Source organism: Orycteropus afer, unplaced genomic scaffold, assembly GCF_000298275.1.
Source record: "Orycteropus afer afer isolate SDZICR_OR568_19922 unplaced genomic scaffold, OryAfe1.0 scaffold00501, whole genome shotgun sequence".
NCBI classification, from domain to species: domain Eukaryota; kingdom Metazoa; phylum Chordata; class Mammalia; order Tubulidentata; family Orycteropodidae; genus Orycteropus; species Orycteropus afer.
This window is the reverse complement of record NW_006922088.1, coordinates 1,753,519-1,781,074: the sequence shown is the minus strand read 5'-3', so window position 1 is coordinate 1,781,074 and position 27,556 is coordinate 1,753,519. Positions and strand designations below refer to the sequence as shown.

Below are 27,556 nucleotides of genomic sequence, written 5' to 3'. Positions count from 1 at the left end.
TCAGAAAACTCAAGTTTAAAGATCAAATTCAATCTAAAACAAGGGGTCAGGTACCAAAAAATGAGTGGGAGCAAAAAGTGTACCAAGTACACAGATGTCAGAACACACACATGTGACATGAGGGCCCAGGACCTCAAGGATTCGAAGGCCCTTATCTCAGCAGGAGTGCAGTCATTCAGTTCCTTTTGACAGTCACCTGCTCTTCGGGGTAGAGTTCTTTCTCTAACAGAAATCTTATTCTGTTGCTATTTAAAATAATGTGTTCAATCCTGTGTCAAATGGAGAGGGGAAACATCTAAGAACAGTCTCTCCTCCTCTATTTCCTGCCCCCTCACTTCCTTCCTCTTCAAACCAAGCACCAAAATTTCAGAGACTTCCTTCGAGTTCTTACTTATGAGCTGAATTCTCCTTTGGGTCAGGCCTGAGTTTTCTTCTTGTCTTTCTTAAAATGGGATGTGTACTCTGGTCATAGTCTTCTGGCTATGAAATTAACTTTTTACATCTAAAGTTTTTCTAAAAAAATTTTACCACCTTTTTCATTGATGATCATTACAGAGCAGAGCTACAGTGAATATGATAAGTAAATGCTTAGGAAGTATTGCATAACTCCCCAAATGCTGCCCTGAGGGAAGACAATATTCATTCAGAAAAGACAACAAAACCAAACCAAACCACAGCCAGAGCTGACTCCAACTCACAATGACCCTACCGGATAAACCAGAACTGCCCCACAGGGTTTCCAAGGCTGTAATCTTTATGGAAGCAGTCTGCCTCATCTTTCTCCCACGGAGCGGCTGGTGGGTTAGAATCACTGACCTTTTCGTTAGCAGGCGAATGTTTTAACCACTGCACCACCAGAGCACCCCAGAAAAGACAAGCAGGGGCAAAATACTGAGGAAAGAACCTTTAATTGACAAAATTTCGGTATCCAAAAATGGCTTGTAAGTTAACTGTATCACCCACCAAAACAAAAACAGCAATAAACAAAAATGAATTAGCTAGCACGTAATGGTACTTATCATCTTCCAGTAAAGGAACCTGGGAAATACGGCTGAAAACAGTGAACGAATCTGCCACAGATGGGTGTCCAACAACAAAGGGAAGAAGAAAGAAAGGGGCTTAATCGTTTATTCAAGCACCAGAGAAAGCTGTCATGCTACTTTCTGTTCAATTTGTGTGAACTTAAAAAAATGCTATGATTAAGAAAGTGGCTAAGAATTTGAGTTTTCTTTGGCCTCGTGGCTTTAGCTACAACCTCGATCTATTTCTAGGGTGTGCTGTGTCAGATGCCACTGAGCCGGCTCTGACTCACAGCGACCCCGTGTACAACAGAGCAAAGCATGGTGCAGCGCTGCACTGTCCATTTACAGGGTGAAATCCACCGCCATCAAGTTGATTCCAAGTCACTGCGACCCACACTGGGTTTCCAAGGCTGCAAATCTCTACAAAAGCAGAGTGCCTCATTTTCCTCCTACGGAGCAGCTGGTGGGTTTGAACCACCAACCTTGTGGTTAGCATCCAAATCCCTTACCCACTATGCCATCAGAGTTCCTTTTTAGAGGGTAAAGATAATTTATGGAAGAGTTTTCTTTCAAAAACTCAGAAGCAACATGGTATTTATGGCAGATCATCACTTTAAATTAATTGACAATTATGTGAGTATTGACAGAGCAATCTCGAGAGCCACGGCTACCTGGTTTCTGCTCCTGCCCAGACTTGTTGTTCCCATTTCCTTCCCCACGACCACTAAATCATGTTTGTAAATCAAGAAAGTATTTGCAAAGTTAGATTTATAGAATGAGTTTTTTATTATCTGGGGATACTATATGCAACTATACAGTACTTCCTAAGCCTTTACTTATGGTAAAGAGCTCTAGTAGCACAATGTCTAAGACATCTGACCGTTAACCAGAAGGTTGGTGGTTCAAACCCACTAGTCGCTCCATGGAAGCAAGACTGGGCAACCTACTTCTGTAAAGATTTACTGTCTTGGAAACCCAGTGGGGATCGCTATGAGTTGGAATCGACTAGATGGTAGTGGGTTTGATGTTTTGGTTTTGGGGACAAGGTATAGTTAAAAAAAAAACATAGAGTGCAGTGTGAAGATTTTATTTTCTCCACTAATGACATTTGGAATTAAACCTATTGGTCCCTATAGGGTCACAAAAGAGTACCTTTTTACTTTAGAAAAAAAAAACCCAAAAACTACTGGAGCTGGACAGGGCTGCAAATGGATCCAAAGGTGAGACAGAGCCAGGAGTCCCTGGTGGGTCAGTTCCACCTGCCCAATGCTCCAGTTAGATTGATTCCCAAGGAACAAGACAGTGCTATATAAGCAGTCTGAGGTGAATAGATCCCTCCTGAGTCACTATAACTCTGTACGACTCCCATATGGGCATGTCTCTCAAGTGAACACACTTCTCGTTGGCCAGCCGAACAGCTGAATTCAATGCTTAACTTCTATTAACAGAGAAACCCTATGACAGTGACACAAACATGCGTTCAGGAACCCAGTAATGAGTTACTGGCCTTCTATGGTCCCTTCATCCACCAATTAAATGTAGTAATAAGCCTAATTTAGGTTTCATGGACATGCAACAAAGTTGGTTTCAAAGTCAGGGTTGAAGTCTGTGAGGCTTAGGGTCTGTTAGATTTAGGTAGGTTCCTTGTGAAAACGATCTTACCGGTCTGTCAACCTGCATGATCTCCCAGAGCACCTCAGCCACGTCGGGCAGGGTGTAGGGTGGGAGACAAAAACAGCAGGTGTGGAGCAGCTGGCTGACAAGCTGCTGTCCAAGCTGGCTCATCACCTGGCCAATCAGTTCCTTCCGCAACTCAAAGTCCTCCTCATGCTGTAAGAAAGCAAAGGCAACAGTTATGTTCTAGTCTCAACTTTCTAAAGACCAAGTAGTCTTCAGTAATTTCTCTTTCCTGGGACATGTATATTATACAACATCTGTATGGGTGTTATATAACAGCTGGATCTACAAAGTCCATTAAATATTTTGTCATTAGGAGGAAAATGTTTACAGAGTTACCATCAAGGAAACGGGAATGGGTTTCACCTGAGATTAATCTTAAGCCTTGAAGAGTTTTCACAAACAGAAGGCAGAAGACAAATTATAGTTAAGGATTAAAGGTAGCAATTTTCTTTTTTTCTGCAAAAAACAGCAAGTATATCTTTTCCTTTCTTAAAAACAGCTTTAAGATAAAATTCACATACAATCAATGGTTTCTAGTATATTCACAGACAGATGTATGCAACCATCACCAGTCAACTGTAGAACACACTCAACATCTTCAAAAGAAACCCCATAGCCTTCAGCATCACCCCAGCCCCTGCCTGCCCCGCAGCAACCACTCATCTACGTTTTGTCTCCACAGATTTGCCTATTCTGGACAGTTCATTTGAAAGGAATTGTGTAACATGTGGTCTTTTGTGACTGGTTTCTTTTACTTAGTATAACGTTTTCAAGACTGATTCAGGGTGCAGCAGGCTCCACTACTTCATTCTTGTCACGGCTGAGTAACCTCCTACTGTATTTATACACCACAGCATGCTCTCTTTCTCTCTTTTTTAAAAATTATTTTTGTTGTTAATGAGGCTATATGTAACAAAACATACCCCATTCCTTTTTCTTATTTTTAAAACCAAAAAGGTAAAAATTGCTTGAAGACTTCTATTAGATATCTAAGATTTTCTATCAAAAAGATCTTGATTCTTTTCTCCCTTCTTGTAGTCTTTGTAAACATGTGATCCAATGACCCATGACCTGCAAGTTGATTCTGACTCAGAGTGACCTTTTAGGACAGAGCAGAGCTGCCCGAAGGGTTTCCACCGCTGCAAATCTTTGCAGAAACAGACTACTTCATCTTTCTCCTACTAAGCATTTGGTGGGTTTGAACCACTGACCTTTAGTTAGCAGGTGAATGCCTTAACCAATTCACCACCAGAGCTCCTTTTGTACACACATAGCTTTATAATGTATTATCTTTTTTAAAATTGCCTTTCACTTCTAGTTACTTCCTTCTCTTTTTCTTTGCTGACAACTTCTTAAATAATTACTAGCTTCTTCACACACTTGCTTACTCCCTTACCTCTAATTCTACTCCTTCTCTGGCCAAAATCTACCTCTGAAAACGCTGTGAACCACTTTCTATTCCAGCCAAACAGATCTCTTCGTTTTCTACCAACATACTTGGTGCTATCCTTTCTCGATCATGGTTTATTCCTGTTAGAATATCTTCCCTCTCCAATCCATCCAATCTTATGGTCCCTAATTTAAGTCTGTCCTCTTCAAGAAAGTAATCCCAACCCATTTCTGACCACAGAGTTTTCCCTCCTCTGAAGCCACAGCAACCATGGCTTTTATTATCAGTTGCCTGACAATCAAATACAGCTTTACTGTTACTTAACTCTTTATACATTTCCATCTCATTAACCAGACACAAATGGCTTGGGCACAGGAATAGTTTTAGACTGCTCTGTACATCCTATAGCCCTTAACACGTCTCAGGTCTAATGGCTGATACTCGGGCTTAGTGAATGATCAACTACGCTGACCAATTCAGATCAAATGAAGGAGATAATGGTTTTCCCCTAAGCATCTTGGAAAAGATACGAGAAGATAATGAGCTGCAAATAAAAAGGTACAATGTTTTATACTTACATCATTGGCGACCCCTGTATGAATGAGATCTCTTAGGAACCTCATGACACTACAATTGGCATCCCGGTGGTCCAGGGTGGTAGAGGCAATAGCCCACTGTAGGATAGGGATGACCACCTGGCTCCTCAGCAAGGTGACAGGGCTACGCTGAATGAACCTGGTATGGAAAGAGAGGCGAGGATTAGGCAATAAAAGCAGCCAGGGCAAGGAAGGGACTATGGTTTAGATTATTGGCATATGAAAAAGCACTTCCCCAAACTCAATTTCCAACTAAAATTTTATAAAACAAGTCAAATCGTTTTCAGGAAGAGTAGCTTATACACAGAAAACTCTGCCAGGTTACGACAGCACTCTGTATTCCATGCAATCCCAGTTCCTGGGACGTCAACAGCAATTTCTCCCAGAAGGTCCATGGTTCAAGTAAGTTTGTGTACTGCTGGATTTAAAATGTCTGTGCTTGTTTGAGGAGCTCTGGTGGTGCAGTGGTTAAAGCATTTGGCTGCTAATCAAGAGATCGGCAGCAAACCCTCTAGCCACTCCATGGGAGAAAGATGCAGTTCAACTTATAGGGTTGCTATGAGTCAGAATCAACTTGCTGGCAGTGGGTTTTTTTTTTTTTTTTTTTGGTGCTTGTTTGGTTTTTCTTTTGAACTGTTCTAGTGGTTACCTTTTCAGGACTCTACACTGGGAAGACTTGCTAGAAATCCACTCTATAATTCTCTCTGATCAACTAAAAAATGTTTTTTCTCACTGTACAAAAACTAACACTGCCTTTAGTAGTCAACCTTGAGATGAATACTCAATAGTACTTTATATTTTTAAATGACATAATAGTTGTTTTTTAAATAATAAGTTTATTTATTTGTTTTTTAATTCTTTTAAGTTTCCTAACTCATCTGGTCACATTCCTTGGCTTGGGAATTCAGCAGAAGTCGGGCAGCAAGTGTCCACTGGGCAGCCAGCAATGGCCAAAGGTGGTAGCCTGTGGGTGAAGCCAGGAAATGTAATACCAGGAAAGTTCTAAGGCACCTTAAAATTCGGAAACGTTTTTACTCTGATACATGATTATATCTAAAGGATGCTGATCCTTTCAAGGAGAAAGTTGTGGTGAAGCATGAAACCACAGTAGCATAAAAAGTTAAAATGATAGGGGATTATAGACGTTACTTAGTCAAGTGTTTCTGCCAAGTACATTTTTATTGTCTTGTGCTTGCTCCCCTTTATGAAAGGAACTCAGCCAATTCTCCCCTTGATCCCACCCAGTTCTTCCTCACAGTAGGGATATATGGGGTCACAATTTCACTTTGGGTTGTGAACCATTAATCTACCCACTCCAATTACCATGTTGTACAGAGAAGGAAACAGCCTCGCATCAGAGGGTCCAACTGAGCAGTGACAGGGATGAGCAGAAGTGGGGCACTCACCTGGTGGCCAGCCTGAAGAGGTCGTCTACAGTGTCCGGGTGATTCTGCAGACCGTTCTGCTGTTCGAGGAGTTGGAAGGTGGGGATGCACAGTGCCTAACGGGACAGTGATGGAAAAGAAGAGGTTATAGATAAAAACCACAGCATTAAGACTTCCTAAATACCACATGGACATAGGTACACAGGTGGGAAAATAAAAGACTGTGATGAGAATAAGAGTAAGATCAGGAAAAGGGAAATTCTCAGTTAACATAAACCATTTTCACATTTCAAGGCCCCATTTCAAGAGTTGAGAGACCAGAATTTAGCTGGTGAAACTGAGATTTCATCTCAAAGTTTCAGAAGTTTCTACAAGCTGGACTGTACTTATATACTATGTATGAACTGGCTTACTAAGGGAGCAAAGAAGTTTTCATTATACTACTGAAGTATCAATTTTGAATTGAAAGTTATCTTGGGGAAAAGAACACCATAAGGAGGAACATCTGTGAAGATCATGACACAGGTGTAGGCGGTATTCCCGAGCATGCCTGTCCAGAGAGATACTAGGAAGTTTCTACTTCTCAAAAAAAAGGTCTTCATGTGATCCTCAGCCTACATGACCATGAGACCCGAAGAACTAGACTGTGCCCAGCTACCACTGTCAGCCACTCAGAGGGGGATCTGTGTAGGAGATCCTGGATAGAGAGAGGGAGAACAACGTGGAACAAAACAAATTCACGAGAGAAAAAAAAAAAAAGACCAGGTTTGCTGGTCTGACAGAGCCTGGTGGAACTGCTGAGTCTATGGCCCCTAGCTGCCCTTCAGGTCTGGAATTGAACTCACTCCTATGGCTTCCAGCCAAATAAAAAATAAGCATATGAGCCAAACATTTACATTAGGTAGAGACACTACTTGGAGAGATCAATCATGGGAAAACAGAAGGGCAGTGTATGGATATGGAGATGGCTTGGCAGGCATGGGAGGGAAGGACACACGAAAGAGTAACTATGGGAAGGAAGTGGGAAGAGAGCTGTTACACTGGGAAATTCCAGTCAATGTCATGAAACAAAATGTGTATGAACTGCTGGACGGAAAATGTACTTGCTCTGTAAACCCTTCACCCAAATCACAATAAAAAAAAAGGTCTTAACTGTTAGGAAATCAGCATGCCTGGGGGAACAAAGAGGCAACAGAACGAGGCACCTGGTGAAGAACACTCTGCTCGACCTTTAGGCCCTCCCAGCCCAGTGCATCTCACAAAAAAAAAAACCAAACTACTGCCATCAAGTTGGTCTCGACTCATAGCAACCCCTCCTAGGGTTTCCGAGGCGGTATTACTATGGAAGTAGATCACCCAACCTTCCTTCTGAGGAGTGGCTGCTGGGTTTGAACTGCCAGCTTTTGGTCAGCAGTCAAGTGCCCTAGGAACTACACCACCAGAGCTTCTAATGCATCTATACTCCCCTCCCCCCAAAGAAACACACCTGGAGCATGTCTAGAAGTCCCTGCCGGCAGCCCTCTTCCATGCCGTACTCATCCACAAGGATGCTGCCAAGGTACAGGAAGCAGGAGTGCTGATGCACGTGGTAAACATTCACCATCTGCCAAGGGAGCACACAGACAATTGGGTCCATTCTTTACCCCTCGGAAGTGATAACTTCAGAAACCATCTCAAGGAAGAAATGCAGACAGACTGGCCTCCTCTCTTTGAGGTAACACAGTAAATCTTATTGGCAAAATTTTGTGAAACAGAAGGCTCAAGTCCTCAATGATTTTTCAGTTCTTTATTTAGAGCTCTTACAAACCTATGACCTTTTATTTTCCCAGGAAATGCTGTAAGAGAGTTGTATAATACTTCAAATTGAAAACTCTGATCAAGGCTCACGTTAAGATTTACAAAACCCCAGGATAATAAGTTTTAATTTCCCAACACCTATAGGTGTTCTTATTTGCATTGCAAGTAAGTCATATTTTTAAAATAGCACACACAGCCACAGTGTGGACAAAATGATCAAAAACCTTCATCTAGGAGGAGGATGTGAAAGCCTGGTTTACCTTTTGAGAGTTGTTCCTAACCTCCCTATTTAACCTCTTTAAGTAAAAAGTGGTGTTTCCAACCAAGATGTCTGAATCTCAACAGCAAAAAAATTTAATACAACATAAACCAAACAAATCAAACTGCCTGCTTGCTGTCAAGTCGATTCCAACTCATAGCGACCTCTCCTTGGGTTTCCGAGGCAGTTATCTCTATGGAAGTAAATTGCCCAGTCCTCCTTCTGAGGAATGGCTGGTACAACATACGTATCTAAATCAAGTGATTTTAGGATTTTTATCCTACTATTCCCCAAAAGATGCTCTAGTGGTGTAGTAGTTAAAGTATTCAGACACTAACCAAAAGGTCAGTGGTTCTTACCCACCAGCCACTCCATGGGAGAAAGATGAGGCAGTCTGCTTCTGTACAGCTTTGGAAACACTATGGGGCAGTTCTACTCTGTCCTATAGGGTTGCTATGAGTTGGAATCAACTTGATGGTAGTGGGTTTGTTTTGTTGGGATCCTGTAAGAGTCCCTGAGTGGTGAAAAGGGTTAAGTGCTTGATTGTAACTATTAGGTCACAGTGTGAACCCACCCAGAGACACCTGGAAGACAGGCCTGACAATCAGGTTTGGGAAGGTCCCAGCCTTGCAAAGCCCAAGGAGCAGTTCTCCTCTGCACACGTGGGGTGGCCGTCAGAACTGACTCAACACCAACTAAGAGCAACACCCTCCTCCGAAAATGAAAAAACATCTCCATACTCATCTATTTAAAATGCCATCACCGTACACATGTATTGATATAACATCTGTTCTGGTTACCTAGTGCCGCTCTGACAAGAATATACCACAAATGGGATGGCCTAAACAAACAGGAGTTTATTCTCTTACAGACTGGGAGGCTAGAAGTCCAAGTTCAAAGTGCCAGGCTCTAGGGGTTGTGTGAAAGCCCCTCGACCTTGGGCTTCAGCTCTGCCTCTTGCTCCCAGCCCACTGAAGCTAGAGGCATCTCTTCACTCAGCCAGCTACTGGCTGCTGAGGCCAACAAGCCCAAAGTCGACAAACGAAATGGCACAGTCCCAATGTTATCAAACCACATGGCAGGCCATTAATTCAAGCCCATTGTAAGTCCCAGGATCAGCAGAGCATGGCAGGCTGCTGAACAATGACACAGGTATATGCACGGTCCAAGTGTGCCATATGCTGGAGACCATTCCCCAAGGCTTCTCCTTATATACAAGAAACAAAGCAAATCCCTAGGGCAGCTACTCAGCTGCTCACAGTAGATTCCACTATGGTGTTGATTATCAGTCTCATGATGGGGAATACTACATCCAGCTGCCCAGCTACTCAACCAGGGCCAGCCAAGTTGACACACAAACTTAACTACCACAACAAAAATTCCACTCTATGACCTTGGTGGGCCTGAAGGAAGGAGAAAAAGTGAGTACAATTTAAATACATTAACTGATTCTTCTATAAGAATATGCCACAGAATGTGCATGAGACAGGAGATACGAACCTGTTCAGTGTTGTAAATACATACACACAAATATATACTCTATTCCATGAATGACTTACGGCAGTGGTGGCAAACTTTTTCTTGAAGGGCCAGATAATAAAAACTTCAGGGTCTCTGACACTGAAGCTCAAAATTGACCAAAAGATGATCATTAATTGAATAAGCATGTGTGGTGGTTATGTTTGTTTGTCAACTTGGCTGGGCCTGGTTGAGTGGCTGGGCAGCTGGATGTAGTATTCCCCAAGATGAGACTGGTAATCGGCTCCATGGTAGACTCTACTGTTGAACAGCTCAGTAGCTGCCTTAGGGATATGGTCTGCTTCCTGTATGTAAGGAGAAGCCTTGGGGAATGGTCTCTAGCTTATGGCACGCTTGAATCCTGCATGTAGCTGTGTTGTTGTTCAGCAGCCTGCCATGCTCTGCTGACCTTGGGACTTTCAATGGACTCGAATTAATGGCCTGCTGTGTGGCTTGCTAACATTGGGACTGTGCCTTTTTACTTGTCAACCTTGGGCTTGTCAGCCTCAGCAGCCAGCAGCTGTCTGAGTGAAGAAAAGCCTGGAGGTTTCGTGGGCTGGGAGTAGGAGGCAGAGCTGAAGCCCAAGGTTGAGGGGTTTGCACACAGCCCCTAGAGCCTGGCACTTTGAACTTGGACTTAAAGCCTCCAAACTGTAAGAGAATAAACTCCTGTTTCTTCAAGCCATCCCATCTGTGGTATATTCTTGCTAGAGCAGCACTAAGTAACCAGAACAGCATGGTTATGTCCCAACACTATTTTATTCACAAAAGCAGGTGGCAGGCATTCATTTGCTGACCCAATTTAAGGGACTTTTTCCTTATCAGGAACAAGCAAGCCATGAGGGTGCCCTTCAAAAGCAAAGGCAGTAATGCACTGTGCTAACAGGGAACACCGACCAGAGGTGGCTGTACCTTAATTGCAAATGCATATTGTTGTACTCGAGATATGGTGAAAATCACTAACAATAAAAATCCTGTAAAAAGCTGACCTCTATTCCCTTTGTTCACACACACACACACACACACACACACACACACACAGTTTACGGAGGCGAGGCTGTGCCAGTGCACTGCACACAGCTGCCTGCCCGTGCAGCTCCTTTAGAGTGAGCCACCCTCCTTGCCTGGCCCAGGTGGAGGGTGGGTGTGGCGCTCAACTGGGCCCTGGAGTCGTTTCCCTCCCAGCATGGGCGCACACTCTAAGGACTGGTGCTTGCATAACCTCACCTCCCTGAAGCTTGTGCCCTGGGCGCCTCACTCACCTCACCCTCATGCTGGCCCTGCTGTAAGGTTAACATCAACACAAACTATAAAGTGACGTGAGTATAGGCACCTCACACGGAGCAGTTCTGGGTGGGAATGTGCTTCTGCAGAACCTTTTACAGTGGTCATTCCACCATGATTTTATACCAATCTTTGAGATTCGAAGACTCAAATTTATTTTTTGACAAATAAGAGACTTAGGTAAACAACTAACTGTGACCAAAATAGAGAAAAAGGAAACTTATTTTGTAGTTTGTATTTAATATGTGTAAATACAAGTTTGTTTCACTTCATTAGCAGAGCTTTTGGCCAAAAGGCTTTTAAAATGTTAAGTTCTGTTCATTCACCATCTTCCCTTACCTGTGTTACCAGTGGCTGGAGCAAGGCTGCAGATCCTTTGCCTACACAGCGAACAGCAAAGCGGAGGCACCTACAACAACGCTCTACAATCCGATTATCAGCCCGGTGCTTATTTAGCGTCTCAGATAAAACTGGCCATATCTGAGTCAGAGTGAAAGAACACAAGAAAGAAATTAATGAACAACTAAGGGCTGAAAGAATGCTCCCATGATGGTAACATCTGATTCAGCTCTTAGGTGATCTGAATAAAGTTTTCTTTATAGGAATGCATATGGCCTGATTTTGGTTGGGGTATGTGTGTGATGCGAGTACATTGCACCAATCATTAAAACACCCCAGTTCTTTGTTTTTTTACTTTTATTGTGGTGAAAACATACAGAAGACATTCACCATGAAACACCTCAGTTTTTAACAGAAACACCGAAGTGAATCTAGAACAGGAAGAAGAGCATGTCTTAACTTTACCACCTGACAAGTATACACATTTTCTGAACTTTGGATTTCCTGAGTTAGGATGAAAAGAATTAGTATGCAATAGAGGAGGAGATGTTTTAATGTCAGTTCCAGGAAGTTGGAAGACTCTGGACAAACGGACTAGAGTAAAGGAAAGGGCATATTCGATACCACTGAACACATAAGAATATTTGGTATTTATATAATTTTCTCCCCTGAAGTCTGAAAAGCACATCTCAAAACGTGCCTCTTGATTCTTATACTTCCTTTGGTGGAAAAAAGTATCAACGGGGAAAATGAAGCCACAGAGGGTTAACTGGCTTTGTCAAAAATATGTTGCTAGTTGATCAGGCCTCCTCTCAATTCTTCCGTTACATGGGTCTGTTTCTACCTTTCCTTTGGCTTTTCAGCCTATTGTCTTATCAAATCTAAAATAACCAGTATCTATCTGGATGTTCCTTTTCCTCATTTCATTGATATTCCAACCATCTCAACAAACTGAACCTCCCCCATGGACTTGAAACCTTCCCACTTTAGTGACCTACAGCTTTGTAAGTAAAAAGGAGGAGAGCCTGACTCTGCAGGCATCCAGTAACACTTACTTCCTGTATGACTTTTTGGCACGGATGAGTCTGTCCATTTTCCACAATGGGATTGGTGTGTCTGGAAAGATAAGAGCCCAAAGTGGTGAAAGAAGAGGAATTTCATCAAGGATACAGACCCAATCTCTGTTCTTCACTTAGTACCATTCTCACGAAATAAAGAGAACCACACAGTCAAGTCATTCTTAAGACTCAACCCCTTTTCTTCCTACTCCACTCAAACATAAGCACATGCTTTAAATCATCGTATCATTTTTTCTACCTTCAAGTTACTCCCACTAGAACACACAAACCCAATCTAAGACAGACATATGAACTGTGGGGCACAACTACCCTTTTCCTTTTTCTCCTTTTATAAACCCACATACAATCTATGTATCAGAGGTATGCACAGAGTCTGAACTGACTATCAGAAATCATTTCTACCATCAAGAGAATAAAAGCTTTAGAAACTTTAGTCTACCAAAGATACTTTTCATGATAATATGGGCCCACCCACAATATGTCAAGTCCAATTTCTGTTTAGTTCTAGAGGCCGCTAATTTAAAGAAAAGCAGAAAAGTTTTTTTACATGACTTAGTACCATCCTCTTTAAAGGAAAGCCTCATCACAATGTAAAAATAACAAATAATTTTCTTTAATTCAGGGATTTCCATCTATTACAGATTTCTGTTCATTAATTGTGAAATAGGAGTTATTATTAGTAGGTTCTCAGAATGGCACATAACAGGGCTTTCCTAACTATATAAGGAAAGCATCTCACCAACTAAGAGAAAGGTACTTGTTGACAATAACTAATAAGCAGAAACACTACTTGTTTTGACTCATCCCACATAAACTTCTATGCAACTCTTACTCTGCTATTGCAGTTACACCTAAGGGTCTCACATGTGAGAAGTTATTTTAATTCAGTAAGGATCATCTTTTGAACACTGTCATTCAAATGCCTTTTTAATCATTCGGTGCTGCTTGACTTCAGAGGGTTAATTTATTATTATTATTATTTTGTACCCATACACAGTACAGCACTGGCTCCCAAGTATGGTTCCATACAGCAGCATGTGGCAGAAATACAAAGTCTTTGATCCTACCCAAGATCCAGTGAATCAGAAACCCTAAGTGCTCCAGGTGGTTCTGATGCATGTTAAAATGTTTGAGAACCAATGAACTAGAGACCAAAAAATACCAATTACATTTTTAAAAGCTCTTTTGGCAAAAGCCTATCAATAACAAATTGTTAAAATTTGTCTTTGCCCCCCCGAACTTCTGGTAACAGGCTCAATTAGTCTCCTAACAAGGGCGATTACAGAAGGTACTTGCAATTTTGAGGGGAAAGCAAAAATCTTGCTTACTTCAATACATAATGGTTTCATTTGAGCTTGTAACCCAATGCACTCAGAGTCTCCCTTCTTACCTAAATATCACTGCAAGACGATCTAAGAACACGGTGGGATCTGAGGATATGCCATTGCTGGGCTCCTGAGACAACAGCTGAAGAGAGAGACATCAATACCCAGTCGTCCCACGTACAGCAAACACTATAACATACACCCTTATCATCAACCTGGTCTCAAGTTTGCTTTATTGCCTTATAATAGATTCCTGAAAGCCCCTATTCACCTTGTCCAATTACTTTCCTCCATCTTACTGCTTCCCGGCCAAGACCACAAATCAACTACAGTTTATTATCTGACCACTGGGTAGTGGAAGACAGTAACATTTAATTTTTCTATTTCTTTTTATTATGATTAAGATTGATTTTTTTTTTTTTCATGTTTAATAGTCATTTGTGTTCCCTCTTCTGTAAACTCTTGTTCACTCATACCCAGTTACATCCATTTTTCCATTGTGGTCTTCAATATGTTTCTTAGCAATTTATATGTACTCTTTAAATATTATGAGAATAATATCCCTGTCCTGTATGTTGCAAATATTTCCTAATTTGAGGTTTGCTTTTTTTATTTACAACTTACACCATCAATCTTTCATTGTTTTTCTATTGGTTTCTTCCACTGCTTTTATGTTAGAAAGTTGCTATGCATCCAAGCTATAGTGTGAGGCAACCGTCTAAGCCTAGCTTTTCCCCACAAATTTTCAGGTTTCCTATGTATTTATTGAAATGGTAATTCCTTCCTCATTGGTCTGTGACACCTTGTCATTTATTTAAAATCACACATACATATACATCTATATACTATACATTATTCCTATACATGAACCTATTTACAGACTCCTTAACTGTGAAACCAATGCTGTTCATTTTTCATACCAGAATCATACTGTAAAATCATTACAGCTTTAAAACACACTTGAAGAGAAGAAAGGACAAGCTGCTGCTCATTCTTGTTTTACTAAAACAGCTCAGATGCTTTTATCAGTATACACAAGAGATGAACTTCACAATCATATACTAAATTCTCCTAAAAATCCCATTTGTTATGTCTATTATATTGTACTCCAAGTGTAATTTGAGACACATTGGCATCTTTACAATATTTATCAAGGAAACATGGTAGGTTGTGGTTGCTAATAGGAATGGGATCTTTTTCCATTTTACAGCTGGCTATTACTGACACAGTGATTTTGAAGGCAGCTAGTTGGATGGACTTGTCAATTTTAATAACTTTTTAGTTCATTCACTTGGCTTTTCTAGGTAGATAAACAAACATCTGTAAATAAATTCTGTCTTTCCTTTCAAACATGTAAATATCTGACATTGCTTCACATCCTACTTAACTGGACTCACCTTCTTCAATGCCATCACCTGAACAGAACACAGTTCACTAAGACATTCAGTAATCTTATCCAAAGGTAATCTGTCTAGGACAAGCGCTGTCCCTGAAAAACAAAGGAAGAGATAGATGGAGAAAATAAAAGCTGAATTAAGGTAACACATTAGTCTATACCATATGTTTAACAGATTAACCAAATGAGTCTATTCTTTTTATTCCCTCTTTTTTTTAAATTGTGATTTGGGTGAAAATTTACAGAGCAAATTCACTTTCCATACAGCGGTTCACATACACTTTGTCCCATGACATTGATTACAATTTACCCCAATGCAACAGCTCCCCTCCCACTTCCTCCCGATAGTTACCTCTTCCCTGCGTCCATGCCTCCATGCACTCCTGTCCCCTGAGCTGTCTCCCTGTGCATAAGGAGCCCTTCTTTCTCCCATGATTGTTCTCTCCAAGGAGTGGATCTACCTCAGGTAAATGCTTAACTCATATGCCTGTCTTTTGTTTGGCTAGAAGCCACAGGTGTGGGTTCAATTCCAGACCTGAAGGGCAGCTAGGGACCATAGTCTCAATGGTTCCATCAAGCTCCACCAGACTAGCAAACCTGGTCCCCTCCACCCCTTTTTCTTTTTCCCAAGTGATTTTGAGTTTTTTCTACATTGTTCTCCGTCTCTATCCAGGATCTCCTACAAAGATGCCCCTCCGAGTGGTTGACAGTGGTAGCTGAGCACCATCTAGTTCTTCTGGTCTCATAGTCGTATAGGCTCCAGATTGCATGGTGTACCAGTCAGTTACTAGGACTAATTCTTTCCACGAAATCTTTGGTTTTCTTCATTCTTCTTTGCTCTGGACAAGGAGAGACCCATTGCTGCATCTAGGTGGCTGCTTGCAAGCTTTTAAGATCCCAGTCGCTACTCACCAAAGTAGGAGGTGGAACAATGTTTTGTGTAGTTTGTTATGCCAATTGAGCTTGATGTCCCCTGCGACTATGGTCCCGAGTCCACAGGTTCAACTACTCGGTCCCTCTGGGTAGCTGGCTGTGACCAAGAAGTGAGTATAACCTTGTCCCTTGTCAGCTGCTCTACTATACACCTGGGAATTCTTACAGATCATACAAATACACTTATAGGATCATTGTCTGCCAAACCTACACATGGTCTTGGGTACACGCCTCGCTACACAAACGTACCTAGTAATTCAGTCTGTCTACCCATCCACCCGTATACCCATGTTTGCCTTCACTGACAATGCAGTACTGTGTGTGCAAAAGGGTTCATCTTTGTTGTCTGCACCTCCCATGTAATCTCTCTATGTCTTCCTCTTCCTCAATACCACCATGTTGATGGGTCCATTCTTTTAAGATGAACATTGTTTTAAAAATTACAGTATTTTGTTACTTACATGGTTGTTTTTGTATTTAGCTCAGGACACTATAGACTGACTTTCACATTGACATTTACAACTGAAGTTAATATTACAGTGTTTCTCCTCAGTATCCCATTGGTGTAAAGACACTTAAAATAAGTCTCCCAAATCTTCAAAATTACTTTAAGAACACTGCACAAAACCAGTGCCAAAAATATTTACATAGCATTGTGCAATGCTTTCCAAGCTTCCCAGAGGTTCTTACTTAGGTCAAGATGGCCTTTAATTTTGACATGTACCTTAGGCAACTCTTGTCCTCCAGGTTTGAAAATACTGACAGTTTTTAGAAAGGATAGGCTGACATTGAAGAGATTTAATTCTAGCTGTAGTACAATGAGAGAAACCCTGGTGGTGACAGTGGCTAAATGCTCAGCTGCTAACAGAGAAGGTCAGCAGTTAAAGCCCACCAGCTGCTCTGCGGGAGAAATATGTGGCACTCTGCTGCCATGAAGATTGACAGCCCTGGAAACCCTACAAGGCAATTCAACTGTGTTCTAGAGGGCTGCTAAGTCATAACTGACTTGATGGCAATGAAGGTTTTTTTTCTGGTACTGCCACACACTGTGAGCTCAAGTAAATAAAGCATTTTCTCTGGGCCTTAGTTTATCTGTAAAACGAGTGGTTTAAACAAAAGAGAAGTAGTCAAGTTTGCTTCTCTTGATTTTTGAAATAGTTGCAAAAAAATCTTCCCTCTCTTCTCCCTCTCCCAAACGATAATTTACTTGTGTGCCCATAAATTAAATAAAAACGAGGCTAACATGGGGCTGGAAGGCCTAGATCCCATGCACTCAGCTTCTCTGTTGTTACTGTCTCCTTTCCAGGTCCAGCAACTGCTGAAGCATCTCTTCAAAATCCAAAGGATTACACATTAGCCTCAGGTCCCTTCCAGGTAAAAACCCCTTGACAATGACATTTCTCCATCTCCTAAAGTTTTATTCAGTGGAACAGTAATTAATCCTTAAGTCTTCAATTTGAATAAAAAACAAAATTATTTTTCCTGGCTGTCCATAAGTCATGGATAAGTTAGATTCTTATTAAAACTGAGGCGGAGATCCTTCTTTCATTATCATTTTTCCTTTAAATTCATTCCTCTAGGGAAAAAAATACTTTTTGACACCTAGAAGATACCACTGATAACATGTGCATCAGACGGTAGTGCAGGCTGCCACATACTACTACTACTACAGGCTAGATGCCACTTCAATATTAAGGTTAAATTTCACTAGAAAATAACACGACAGCAGCAATGACTACGAGTGTTAGAGAGTTAACTAGTAAGAGTCTCTGACTCCAATGTAATGCCTTATTATCTATGCTTATGGAGGAAACAAAAAGAACTCATGCTATGAAAGACAACCTGCTGCCGGAAAACGCATCATCACACTGGCTGGTAAGGAACGTAGTCATAAAATGAGAAAGCACAGAATTAGCTGACACACAGGTGACACTCAATCTTGCCAAGGCTAACTCTGTCACTCACAGATGCTTAAAAGAGACTATACTGGTCATATTACACAACGCTTTATGTGATGCACCCAAATCCCTTTAAATTACCAGCTACAAGGATTTCACTACCTCACAGGACACTCCAATCTGTTTTTGGAAAGTTTGGTTAGAAAATATTTTCTTTCACCAAGCCTGTATATGCTCCCCTATTAACTGCCAACAACTGATTACTCACATGTAATAAATCTGATCCTTCTTTTATAAGATAATCCTTTAAATATTTAATAATAGCCATCATGTTTAAGGTCTGTTTGAAGTCTTTTTTCCTAGCCTGGACATCTCTGATTCTTCTATTACTCTGAGTCTCAACAAACTCTAGTCAGCTGTCTCTGGACAGGCAATCCAACAAGCGGAAGCTGATCAACAATGGTTAAAGGCTACTGAGACCAGCACCCTGGGCTGGCTTCTACTACGGTACTGAGCCAGGCACCTTAAAAATCTCCACTTACTGCTTTGGTACGGTAATGTTTATTTGGTTTCCCTTTTTACGTTTCTTCTAACTTAGAGTGGGAACTATGTTTAATTCAAATGTACTGTCTTCACATAAAATCTAGGTCAGGGCTAAACATACTGCAAGATTCATGAATTTATTATATAGCCTTAAAATATCCTAAGGAAAGACTGCACATACAGAGTCTACACCGTCCTCTGAGTGGAAACACCACTTTCACCAGCACTAAGTACCCTACAGCTGAAAATCCAGGCTATAACCAAGCAAAGTTAACCCTAAGCAATGGCACAGAGGAACCACAACTGGTTAACACTGTACGTCAGTACCTTTCAGCAAGCCCACCGCAGCTTCCGGAGACAACATGAAGGAATCAAGGGAGCGGGCGATCTCCAGGAGCCCACTGAAGTGCTGAGCCATGTGATCTCGGCAGACGGAGCAGATGTTATGGATGGCTTTGGCTGCAGCAGAAGCCAGGGGCTTTTCACACAGGCCTTTCATCAAGTAGCCCAACACGGGGTCTGAGGGCAAAAGCCACACAGTTACATGTCTGAAACTCAAGGAAAACGTCAGTGTGTTAGAGCAGAGGTTTATATACCTTGTTAGGATGATGATTTTTAAATGAAATGCGACTCAGAATCCCAAGATACAAAGCATAAAAACGGAGCCCTTTTCACTGGCACAGCATCAGGAGGCCCTGAGCCATCTATTCATCTTTGTGGCAGCTGACTGCCCCCTGCAGCCCTAAGGCTTGGCTTCACAGAGCAGTTAGAAAACCCTGACTTTCGAGCACATATGAACACTCTAGGCATTTAGAACAGGGTACTGTACAAAAGAGGCCAAAGCTCGGAGACCTATCATTATTCCCAGAGATGAATTACTTGGTTAAAATAACCTACATTAATTAGGACAATGACAGTTGTCTAGAGCTGGCACTTTTGTACTTGCTTCTTTATAGATTAAAAAAGGTCTCGAAATATACAGATTAATCTTTAGTACTTCTAGATGAATTCATTATGTTTTACTTTTACTAATAATCAAGTTCCAAGAAAGTTAATTACAAAGGAAAATTTCAAAAGAGCAAATTATACTCATCCTTCACCTTTGTAAAAATCAGAATGTTTTTCTATGGAAAAAACCCCAAGAAAAGCCATATATGATTAAAGAGCATGATATTAGTTCTTTAGAGTGACCTATTTATAGCAAACCATGAAAGAACTAAGGAATCAAAGGATCAGAATTTTAAACCCCACTCAAAACAGTTATCTCCATTTCTAGAACAAAGACCAAATATTCACTAGCTACCCACCCCCCAAGCTGCTTAACCTAGAAATCAGAAGACCTTGAATTATCTAGGACCTAGTCCAAACAACTCTAATAATGAAGACTTTTGTAACCGTCAGACTGATTATTTGTGGTTTAACTATTCTGGTGGCAAAGTCCAAGAAATGTAGCAATTTGCTTTCCTGCTGAGGCACAAATCTGAAATGAGAAACTGTAGGGTGGTTACATCATACTGAATGATATATTTCAAACTAGCTCTGCTGCTTACTAAGTATGATCTGAAAATATTAAATAAAACCAACAAACAACATTTTGTTTCTTTGTGAAAATGGTTCAGAAAAGCAAGCCCAATGTTGAGGGAGCTAATGAAAGTGAAGAGATCAAAGGATCTGAAAATGGGCATTTTGACTAAGTTGTACACTGGTCTGTGGCACGGAGGGATGGCTCAGCTATGACCAAAGCGTGTCGCTCATGAGCTCTGTGTACAGAAACAAGAGAGTATACTTTTCAGCAAAGGTTCAGTCACTAAAAAAAGAGACAAAATCATGTTGAAATGGGGGTGATAAACTTATTTGCAGGAAACCCATCAAACTAGTGATAAAACACTTCACAAACATGAGTATCAATTAAATTCTCAGAACATGATCACTCTGAAATGTCGGGGGCTTGGTATATATTATCCTGGATAAAACAGTCTCTTTAGATCTCAATATACTCACTTGCAAAACAAAGGGTATAGAATAAATGATTTCTAATTTTAGTTTTAATTCTAAAATTGTTATTTTATGTGATCTTCATTATTTTCTTAAGGTAGTAACATTTTAATTTGGAATGATAATTTGTAAGTTTTTAAATGGAAAATGTATTTAACATCGAACAACTCTCTCCTTTGCTTTAATTTTCTAGTGGCTTCTAGGGAGGTCTGATTAGCTCAAGCACATGCCCAAAACCACGACAACACGGAATGCGTGTGCTGATGCAGAGTTCTCGAAGCAAGCTGTGTGCCCGTCTGGAGATCTAATCTTTCAAAGGTCCTTCCTCTATGTGTGATCATATTATAAATGTTGTTTCAACTAAGCAACTTCAAACTAAGATAACTTGAAACATTTAGTCTCAGTGTCCACAACACTGCTTGTCAGTGAACGAGACGAGACGGCAAGGGACGACGAGAAAAAGCCGAAGAGTAGACAGGAAACGGAGAGGAAGAGAAGCCGAAGGAGCAGAGTTCACACATACCCAGAAACTGAGGATTTCGATCAACCACTTCGCTCATCTCTCCCACCAACTCAATGCTGGTGTATCGCACAGCGGTGTGTACAGTCTCTGGCAGACGAACCACTCCTTCTAGGACCTCCACAAGTGTGGGGTTGTTCTCCCTGAATACAGAAGGCAAGTCCTCAGTTACTGATTTCAGAGGTTATGTTCTGGCTGAAAAAACATGCTGTAGTGACGGATGTCGTTGCTAAAGGCCTTTTTTCTAAATTAACAGTCATTTGGGTAAATATATAAAAGTGTTTGTCATTGGGCATGAGAGGTTTCTGAATCCTCAGAAAGGAGAAAGAAATGGAAACTCTGTCTTTTAGGAGAAGCAGACTGTTCCTTCATCTTCTGAAGGACAGTAAAATGTCTAACACAACATGCTAGTCAATAGAGGCACTTCACACTGGAAAGAGAGGCATTTACTGTGGATGAATTTTTTTTTTTTTTAAAGGATTGGTTTTATTTATTCCTATATCTGCAGCACCTAGGACAGTGCCTGGCACATAGTGGGCACTCGTTAGCTAAATAGCTAAATGAATGAATAATTTCCATAGACCATTTTCTACTAGCTGTTATTCTCCAAAACATCTCGTATAGCTGGACACTGGGACCTGTAAGGGCAGAGAAGTATGGATGGCTAGCTAAATTTCTTTACTAACTCAAGGAGCAAGAAAACAAGCAGGAATAAGTAAAGGTGTTCCAATTAGGAACGTGAGGGAAAATGAAAGTTAACCACTTCCCACAGCTCCATAATTTATTTTTTCCTTTCCCTTTTCCTCTCTCTAAATATACTGAAGGAAGGTCTTCTGAGCAGAGTGGAGGATGTCCCCAGAGTGGCAGAACTTGATCAAGAAATGAAAAACTTTCAAATGTAATAATATCCTAGATTAGAGCAAGAGCACCCCCTGTTGATAAAGTAAGTGTTTTAAGTCCTTTATATGAACTGAAAATTCTAATCATGCAGTTGGCTTGAAATGTGGATTAATAAAAAACTACATATATATACAGAATCTCTCACTCATACCTCATGTTTCTTAGAGCACTAATCTAATTATTGGAACTATCTATCCATCCCTCTTTAAATCACACACAACTGTTAGAATATCAATGATTTTAATCATCTTCAAAGTGTCACTGAAGGTTCCGAAAGACACTAAAATGGGTGTAAGAGCAAATAGCATAGTATGTAATTAAGGACTAGAACTTCTCAATAAAGAAAAGCAAATCTACTAAATCTCCTTTAATATTTACTGAATTAGGAATAGTGTAAGACTTTATTGAGAAGGCCCTGAAAAGCTGCTAAGAAAGAAGCAATGTACTTTTTACAAACACCTGCCTGAACCATCTCTCCAACAGGGGCTCAGGTGTAGGTACCTGATCACAATACAAGGTAACTTGTCAGATATTAATTATCAATTTATAAATTCATAGAACAAAACAAATTCTGTCTTTCGTGATTCATGTTAAGATCATGAATAGCATTTCTGTGCTAACAATTAGAAATCTAGGTCTAATAATCTAAAAAATTCCCAACACCAATAATGGAAACAGCAATTGCCCTTTAGATTTTGCCATCTTTTAGGGGAAATAGTGCCCGTGTCTTGCCTCTCTGAAAACTCACAAATGATCCTCTAAGATGGAAATACGGAGAAAAAGTAATTAAATGTCTGAAAGGATAACTTACCCGAGGTTACAAACGCCGGTGAGACCAAACTAGTTCCTATTTGATACCAAGAATTTAAGACTCTACCAATTTCTTAATCAAACCAAACATTCACACAAGACCCTTGGATGGAAAAACAAATCAGCATTCTGTTCCTAGCATCAAGGGTAAAATAATTTTAACTCTAAGAAATGTGGTTAAAACATTGCTTTTAGCAATATAGGCTGTCCTAGACTAGACTCTTGAAGTAAGCAGATTGGACAGCCCTACAGAAGTAAGAAGGTCTAAGGGTTTCCAAGCATATACCATATAAGGACAAAACGGTGTGATTTTCCTTCCTGTCAGTATTTAGAGTTTCCAGCAAAAGACTTATTAGACACTCACGGATCAACACTCTTTGCTATAGCAGCCATGATAAAGAGAACCGCTTCTGTCACCTCCCAGGGTGGGTTGCCTTCTTTCAGAGTAGAATATAACTAGAGAAGAAGAGGTGGATTATGGATCCATTAAAAGGAAAATAGAGCAGAAGTCCAAAAACAAACAAAACAAAAATCCTGTTAGTTAAAATAAATCCAGTCCCTTGTTTCTAAATCAAACTAATTATCTGTCAAAGCCAAGGGGCAATATTATTTTCATTCTTTACATCCTCAATAACTAGAAGCAACAACTAATTTAATATTTGAAATAAACACATTTAGCTCTCCAAGAGTATATCAAAGTTATCATCTGCTTCTAGAAAATGATTATTATGGAAAAACAAAACGTATCACATGAGTGTCTTTTCCTGGCCCTGATAATCACTAATGAATAAACACATTTAACAGTGATATACAATGTAAACCCTCCACGTGTGTATTGGCTTTGCATTGTTTTGTTTTAACTCTATGTCCACATCAGCACTGGCAGTAGAGCTTAAATTCCTAAACAGCAGCTGTTTAGAAGCACCTATCACAATACTATATCCAAGCAGAATTAACAAAAATAAAAGTAGACCTAGCAGAATACTCAGAGACTAGTCAAGAATTTCCTGAAGTGTATCTGTTCTAAGGAATGTAATATGGTATTGGTCTATTCATGGGTACAGCTAGGTAAAACAAAATGGAACAATTTTCTTAGAGGACTTTATACTATTTAAATATGCTATTTAAATAATTTCCCAATTTTTTTTGCTAAAACTTTTTTTTTTTTTTTTGCCAAAGAGCATCTCATGAGGCTGGCACTCCACAGAACACATCTTGGACAACATGACAGTTTGTATGAATTTGTAAACTGAAGTCTGGAGAAGATCAAGTGACTTGCTCAAAGCCACAGAGCCAGTGACAGCAGAGCTGATCAACCGCCTTGTGGCCCAAGGATCTCACTGGATCTGCTCCTAAGAACCCCCAACCCTCTGTGGGGAGGTCAACAAACACACTTTGCTTAATAGAATAAAAAATATGATAATTTTCTTAACATTTTCTAGATCAGCTTATTCCCAAATGTACACAAAATGGCTGGGTTACAAAAAGAAAACTGGATTAATTTAGTCTTGCTGTGACAAAGCATCCAAACTAGATTCCAGAGCCCATCAGAACACAATCTAGTAACATGAACACCAGCTAAAATTAGGCTAATGTCAAATGACGTGGAATGGTGATGGTGGCAGCCACAGTGTCTTACCAGGTAAAATGTTACTCACTGATTGTCAGGGAAAGCACAGCACTATGATCTTCTACTCTAGCATAGTCACCTCGGGGATGAAACTGCACAGGAATCTAACCGTAAGTGTGGACAAAGGAAATGCCAAATAACTAAGAGAACTGCCAGGAATTGGTACATATTATTAAAGCAGGAAAAGTAGCCCATTTCTCCTGTCCTAGTCCAAATTCCCTGAAGTATCCTGGGAGCTTCAGTGCTTATCTATGCATCTTCCACGCGAGTTCCAAAAGTCAAACGGCTCTCTTTAGGGAGAGTAATGGAGTGACCCATAACTGAACCGTCTACAGACTGCAATTGGCGTGTAAGATATTAAATAAACAGAGCTACTATATGCCAGGCAGTGTGCTAGGCACCTGCTTACCTATGATCCCACTTAGCCACAGAGATTGAAGAACTCAGGTGGGACATTTACAAAGACATAAAAGTAAGCACAATCAGGGTGATCAGTGGACCAGCAATATCTCCAAATGGGCTTACCTGAGCAAAACACTCCATAGACCCAATCAGGAAAATCAAGTCCTTCACTAGGTCTGATACCCGCATCCGGAATTCTCCAAAGTCATCACTCTCCTCAGGAACACCCTCCTGAAATTGCAAACCAAATGGCATTTGTTTTAAACTCACTGAGGCTTTCACTGGCCTCTACAAAATCAAGAACAAACAAGAAAACGCCATCAAGCAGTCAAATCCCAATGAGCAAAAGATAAGTTGCCTAAGTCATAAAGACAGTTTACTACAGACCGAGGGTTTCCCAAATTGTTAGGTCTGGCAAGTCAACACCACCTATCCTCTACCTCCACAATGAAAAACACTAGGTTTTGTTAAGAGTTATAAGCCTATCTAGATAAGGTTCAGCTGGCTAGTCCTAACATAGCCTTTGAAGCTTATAGTTCAAGACCTACCAAAATCAATCCTTAACAGTAACCTCTAACAGAACAAAATTCTAGACTTTAAAAAGAATTTCACATAGCTAGACAGATATATAATAAAACTAGTATAAAACCAAACTCACTGCCATCGAGTCAATTCTGACTCACAGCGACCCTCATTGGGTTTCCAAGGTAGTAAATCTTTACTGAAGGAGATTGCCCAGTCTTCCTTCTTCAGGGTGGCTGGCAGTTTGAACTACCAACCTTTTGATTAGCAGTCAAATGCCTTAGGCACCAAAACAAACAAACAAACTACAAACAACCAAACTCTCTGCTGTTGAGTCAGGTGCAACTCACAGCGACCCCTCCTTGGGTTTCTGAGGCGGTATCACTATGGAAGTAGACTGCCCAACCTTCCTTCCGAGTGGCTGGTAGGTTTGAACTGCCAGCCTTCTGGTTAGCAGTCAAATGCCTTAGGCACTATGCTACCAGAGCTCCTACTACTCCACCAGACTTCAAAAAAAACTAGTATAGTAAAATATGAGTAACGGAATTAGGTGGTGGGTATACAGGTGTTCACTATGAAATTATTTCACTTTCGCTTGTTTATGTTTGAAATGTTTTGCTAAAAATTTTCAGATCATCTAAATTGAATGGAACATAAATTTTTTTCTAGTCCACATACACTGTTATTAGTGAACAAAAGTTTATCACTTGTGATATGGTCGAGGGCATGTATAAAACTTTAGACCATGAGTAACTAGAAAAAGCCCTTACTACTGTGAGAACTGCTTATCTGATTCAACCTTGTGGTAGGTAAGGTTGTGTGTCAACTTGGCTGGGCCCTGATTTTGAGTGGCTGGGTAGCTGTGATGAGATTAAATGTGGATTCCTCCATGATGGAATCTACCACGAGCAGCCAATCAGTGGAAGGGGAGGTGCCTTCAGGGAGAGGCCCTGCTTCCAGTATACAGGGAAAGGATCCTGCATTTGGTCCATTACCATGTCCAGTTCCTGGACTTGAACCAGTGGCCTGCCATGATACCTGCCAATCTTGGGACTGTTGCCTTTGTAGCCTATGAGTCAACAATCTGCTATACTGCCAACTTTGAGTTCTATCAGCCCCTGCAACAGCTGCAAAAGTCAGGAGAGGCCTCCGATTTACTCCAGTGAGCCTGGAAGGCAGAGCTGAACTCCAAGGTCAAGGAGGCTCCATCCAGCCCTGAGAGCTAGCACTCTGAACTCTGACTTCTAGCTTAGTCTTCCCTTAAAGCTGCAAAAGTCAGGAGAGGCCTCCGATTTACTCCAGTGAGCCTGGAAGGCAGAGCTGAACTCCAAGGTCAAGGAGCCTCCATCCAGCCCTGAGAGCTAGCACTCTGAACTCTGACTTCTAGCTTAGTCTTCCCTTAAAGCTGGCACTCTAAACTTGGACTTGTAGCCTAATTGGCCCCTATAGCCAGCACTCTGAATTCAGACTTCTAACCTCCTAAACTGTAAGAGAATCAACTGTTTATGAAAGCCATCCACTTGTAGTTTTTCTGTTGTAGCAGCACTAGAGAACTAAGACAAAACTCACTGCTTTAAGATGAAGAAATTAAGGTTGAGGAAGGACTAGGAACTAAATGATGGCTGTCTTAGATGAGATAACAGATAAAATCAAAGCACTGTACAAATTATGAAGCACTATACACTTGGCAAAGGAGCTGTGGTGGTGTAGTAGTTAAGGCATTTGGATGCTAACTAAAAAGTCAATGGTTCATACCCACTGCCACTCTGTGGAAAGATGGGGGGATCTGCTTCCATGAAGATTTACAGCATTGGAAATCCAATGGGGGTCACTGTAAGTCAGAATTGACTCGATGGCAGTAAGCTTTTTTTTTTTTTTTAAAATACACTTGGCAAAGGAGCTCTGGTGATACAATGGTAAAAGCAATCTGGCTGCCAACCAAAAGGTCGGTAGTTAGAACCCAAGTTCAAAGCTTTCAACTTAGATTTAGTTGTGAGCAATAAAAAAAATAAATAAATAATAAAAAAAAATCAAGCCTCAGATTGAAAAAATAAAAAAGAAAGAAATGAAGCCAAAATTTTAAGAGACTAAGCAAAGCATAAGGTGGTAAAGTGGTTAAGTGCGCGGCTGCTAAGTGAGATATGGCAGTCACCTTCTGTAAAGACTACAGTTTCAGGGCAGTTCTACTCTGTCCTCTAAGGTCACTGCGAGTCAAAATCAACTTGATCGGACAAATCGGAGGCGGGGCAAGATGGCGGACTAGGCAGAAGGATTGCACAGACCCTCTTCAACAAAGAAAAGGGAAACCAATTAACACAGACACAGAAGATAAT

General features: G+C 40.8%; 1 protein-coding gene across 1 annotated transcript in view; it reads right to left on the bottom strand.

Moving 5' to 3' along the window:
* The window catches only part of TNPO3 (transportin 3), a 102,906-nt gene that overhangs the window by 8,311 nt on the left and 67,039 nt on the right, over positions 1-27,556 (bottom strand). The window contains 14 exon segments of the mRNA XM_007955403.1: positions 2,685-2,852; positions 4,671-4,827; positions 6,095-6,189; positions 7,560-7,676; positions 11,271-11,411; positions 12,326-12,386; positions 13,740-13,816; positions 15,072-15,163; positions 18,772-18,963; positions 20,963-21,126; positions 21,128-21,162; positions 21,164-21,203; positions 23,034-23,125; positions 24,825-24,932. Coding sequence (XP_007953594.1) covers positions 2,685-2,852; positions 4,671-4,827; positions 6,095-6,189; positions 7,560-7,676; positions 11,271-11,411; positions 12,326-12,386; positions 13,740-13,816; positions 15,072-15,163; positions 18,772-18,963; positions 20,963-21,126; positions 21,128-21,162; positions 21,164-21,203; positions 23,034-23,125; positions 24,825-24,932 — 1,539 coding nt within the window.